The sequence below is a fragment of the Triticum urartu genome, chromosome 7A (genome assembly GCF_056163025.1).
Source record: "Triticum urartu cultivar PI428250 chromosome 7A, HENAU_Tu73, whole genome shotgun sequence".
NCBI lineage: Eukaryota > Viridiplantae > Streptophyta > Magnoliopsida > Poales > Poaceae > Triticum > Triticum urartu.
The window spans coordinates 360414618-360419037 of record NC_141879.1 but is presented as its reverse complement, the minus strand read 5'-3'; the positions used below and the strand labels follow the sequence as shown (position 1 = coordinate 360419037).

The 4420-nt window shown below is 58.1% G+C and overlaps 1 protein-coding gene across 1 annotated transcript; it reads right to left on the bottom strand.

Annotated features, from left to right (window-relative positions):
- Nucleotides 1–511: 511 nt before the first annotated feature.
- On the bottom strand, nt 512–883 carry LOC147959603 (uncharacterized). Its single transcript, XM_087532765.1, has one exon. The coding sequence runs from the start codon at nt 881–883 to the stop codon at nt 512–514; it is 372 nt and encodes a 123-aa protein (XP_087388891.1).
- Between the last annotated feature and the right edge of the window lie 3537 nt (nt 884–4420).

Sequence of the window (4420 nt, the reverse complement as noted above, 5' to 3'; positions counted from 1 at the left end):
TGCGAATGGACCACAACACGGACTGGGACTCATCGAGCTAGCCCCTGCCGTAGGACTTGAGTTTATTCTTAAAGCTCCCTGCCTTGAGGCCCCTCAGGACCTCCGTGTTGGTGCGCTCGGCCTGGCCAATGCTCCATGGGTGTGCCACCGAAGCGTAGCATATCTGCGTTCCAAGGTTAGCACAATATGTTTTGAAAAGGTTGCTCGTGAACTAAGATCCATTGTCAGTGATGATACAGTTGGGGACCATGAAACAGCTCATGAGGCCCTTGATGAACTTGACAGCCGAGCCAGCTGGGATGGTAAGCACGGCCTCCACCTCTGCCCACTTGGTGAACTTGTCGATGGCGACGTAGAGGTAGCGGTAGCCCCTGGGCGCTCGAGGGAACGGGCCCAGGATATCCAGCCCCCAGATCGCCAACGGCCATGAGAGCGGGATGGTCTGAAGGCCCTGAGCGGGCTGGTTGATCTACTTGGAATGGAATTGACATGTCTCGCAAGATCTCACCATCTAAGTGGCGTCATTGAGCGTCGTGGGCCAGTAGAATCCGCTGTAGAACGCCTTGCCCACGAGGGTGTGCGGTGAATAGTGATGCCCGCAGTCCCCACTGTGGATGTCGGCCAGTAGCTCGCACCCCTGCTCCTTGCAGATGCAATCTAGAGAGACGTCATTTGGGCGCCTTCGGTAGAGCTCACCGTCCTGGATGTAGTACGCGGTGGCCTGGTAGCCCACACATTTTGCGTCTTCCTCCTCCAATAAGGTGCATCGAAGTAGGTACGCCTTGAATTCCTCGGTCCAGCACCCCTCCTGAGGTTCGAGCGCGAGAAGTAGGCGGGCCCTCGAGGTCGGGCCGCAAGCTGGGGCACCTGAGAAGGGTGCCATGGGCGGCTCCTCCCGAAGTAGCACTGGTCCCGTAGAGGGGGGAGCCGCTGATGGCTTGAAGAGCCATTCCTTTGGGGGTGGCGTCGGGACACCCTCTTAGTGATGTCGTCTGCCTCCTTGTTCATGCCACGCAGTACGTGCTGCAATTCCAAGAATCATTTCTCAAATTTGCGTACCTCTTCAAGGTATGCCTCCATGTGCACGTCCTTTGGCTTGTATGCTTTGTTGGAGAAGTTGACGAGGAGCTGGGAATCACCCCTAATGGTGAGGCGCCTGACCCCCAAAGCCACCGCAGCCTGGAGGCTGGCGATCAGGCCCTCGTACTTAGTGATGTTATTGGTGACCTTATCACCATGCTAAAAAGTAGAGTTTCACGGTGTAGTAGAGCTTGTCCTCGGCAGGTGAGATGAGCATGGCTCCAGCTCCTGCGGCTTGGTGTGCGAACGCGTTGTCGAAGTACATTTCCCAACATATGGAGCTTCATCTCTAGCATGAGGGAACGGTCCTCGCACACCCCTCAGTCAGGGGCGTCAGTCCATTCTACCACAAAGTTAGCGAGGGTCGCACCCTTGATGACTCTGGTGGTGCTGAACTCCAGCTGGAACGCTTGCAGCTCGATGTTCGACTCAGCAACCCTTCCTTTGGTGTTGGGGCTCCGGAGCACCTTCTCTAGGGGGTATGCGGGGACGACCTTAATAGGGTGGCCTTGGAAGTAGTGGTGAAGCTTTCTGGAGGCGACGAGGAGTGCAAGCAGGAGCTTCTGTGGCATGGGGTAGTGCGCACAAGCATCACGGAGCATCGTGCTGACAAAGTACATGGTATGCTCGATGAGGAAGGGGGCGTCGACAGCGTCCTACCCCTCTCGAGGTGAGGGAGCCTCAAGAGCCCTACCGTTCAATGGGGCAGCCGAGGCCTCTGGAGCACCGTCCTGAGGCTGCAGTGCCGCGGTCGGGTGCGGGGCACTACGTTACACACCCGCTACCGCGCGCTCTTCCTGGACCGCCACGAGCGCTGTGCTGGCCGAGTGGGGTGTGGCGGCCAGGTAAAGCACTAGGGGCTCAAGAGGACAAGGTGATATCATCACCGACGGGCTGGTGAGGTACCTCTTGAGGTCTTGGAAGGCTGCCTCGGCCTCCGGAGTCCATTCGAACGGGCCCTTCTTCCTCATCAACTTGAAGAACAGGAGGGCGCGCTCGCCTATCTTGGAGATGAAGCACCCCAGCGAAGTTATGCAGCCCGCGAGCTTCTACATCTCCTTGAGAGTCTGCGGAGGGCTCGTCTTTTCTATCGCCTTAACCTTCTCTGGGTTGGCCTCGATCCCTTTGTGCGACACCAGGAAGCCCAACAGCTTGCCAGACGGGACGCCAAACAGGTAATTCTCTGGATTGAGCCGCAAGTTTACCTTGCGCAGGTTGGCGAACATTTCTTCCAAATCTTCGATAAGAGTTCTTGCCTCTCGCAATTTCACCACTATGTCGTCAACGTATGCCTCAGAGTTCCTCCCAAGCTGCCGGCCCAGGGCGATGTGCATCAATTGTTGGAAGGTTGCACCGGCATTGCGCAGCCCGAACGGCATGCAGGTGTAGCAGTACACCCCGCACGGGTCAGGAGAGCCGTCTTCTCGACATCCTGCACCGCTATGTTGATTTGGTGATAGCCTGAGAAGGCTTCCTGGAAGCACAACAAGTCGCACTCGACAGTGGAGTCGACGATCTGGTCAATGCGCAGATGAGGGAAGGGGTCCTGAGGACAAGCTTTGTTGGGGCTTCTGAAGTCAACGCACATGCACTCCTTCCGCCCTTCTTGGGGATGATAACTGGATTCACCAGCCAGTCCGAATGCCGCACCTCTCGGATGACGCCGGCCTCTTGTAGTTTGTGGACCTCGTGGACGATGAACGACTGCTTCTCCGGGGCTTGTCGTCGTGCCTTCTGCTTCATCGGGCGCGCGCCGGGGCACATCATCAGGTGGTGCTCAATTACTACTCACAGGACGCCGACCAAGTCCATTGCCTCCCATGCAAACACATCCTTGTTCGCATGGAGGAAGCTGACCAGTGCCTCTTCATGGTCTGCGGGAGGCTGGCGCCTATGGTGAAGGTGGGGACTGATCCCCCATCGTTGTCGACTGGCACCTGCTTCGTCTCGGCCGAGTGTTGGGAGAATAACTGCTTCTTCTTCGCCGGTGCAGCCTCCAGAATCTTCGGAGCACCCCTGCTTCTGGCCGCCGCGGCCTTGAAAGGGAGCTTGAGGGCCATGAGCGTGTCCTTGGTGTCCCTCACCACGGTGAGGACACCGCTACTTCCCGGCATCTTCATGACATTGTATCCGGGGTGAGTCGCTGCCATGAACTTGGCGAGGGTCGGATAGCCGAGAATGGCATTATACGGGAGGCTGATGCGGGCGTCGTTGAAGTTGATGAGCTCGGTGTGGTAGTTGTCGCGAGTACCAAAGGTGACGGGGAGGCAGATCTACCCAAGAGGAAAGGTGGAGCCGTCGGCCACCCCTGAGAAAGGCTTGGTGGGGAGGAGCCGGTCTTAAGGCACATGGAGCACACCGAAGGCTTCCACGGAGAGGACATTGAGACCGTTGCCGTCGTCAATGAGGGTCTTGGTGACTGCAACCTTGCATATGGTGGGGGTGCAGAGCATGGGGAGTGTGCCGGCGCAAATCGTGGTCTTGGGGTAGTTCTTGGAGTCAAAGACCAGGTCGGCCTCGGGCGCCGCCCAACCTAGAGGAGCCCCCGACCGCGACTGGGCGGCCCCCAACTTCTGGAAGAGCTGCTTGGCGTGGTGGCTTGAAGCGGACGCCTGGGACCCGCCGAGGATCGCTGTGACGATGTGGGGTGCCGGAGCCGCGAAGCACACGACCAACAAATCACGCAGATCCTCCCAGGAGGCTACCGATGACTCTGGCAGGTTGCGCAACCAAGAGTGAGGCACGCCTGTGAAAGCCATAGGGAGCCAGTTTGCCATGACCTTGTCAGTGCCGTCCGCCACCCAAACGGCCTCCGCGTACACCTGGAGGAACTCCATAGGGTCCACCGCGCCGTCGTACCGCGGTGGCAACTCCGGCCTGAACTTCGGCAGCCACTGCACCTGTCGTAAGGCAGGGGAGAAAGCTCGGAGGCCTGCGATCCTTCCGAACACGCCCAGTGGACCAGTGGGAGGGGCGACACCTGCCATGGGAACCGAGGGGCGAGGGCAAAGCATGACTGGTGAAGAGGAAAACCTCTAGCACACCCCTACCTGGCGCTCCAAATGTCGGATTCAGGGCTTGGTAGACCCAAGAAAGGTTCAAACACTGGGGTGTGTGTGAAGAACTCAACCTCTCCAGCCAACCAGTTCGTCACCCCCACGTCGTAGCTCGATGAACAATAAAGGAAAGGGACACAGCAGTTTACCCAGGTTCAGGCCACCTTGCGGTGTAAGACCCTAATCCTGCTTTGTGGTAGATTAGCCTCGTGAGGGTCTTAGGATGAACTAGTACAAGGGATGAACAACCTCACCAGATCTGTTCTAGTGTGGGTGTCAGCTAG

What these genes read in the sequence shown, in the direction of transcription:
- LOC147959603 (XM_087532765.1), bottom strand. Translation starts at nt 883, where the DNA reads ATGGCACCCTTCTCAGGTGCCCCAGCTTGCGGCCCGACCTCGAGGGCC.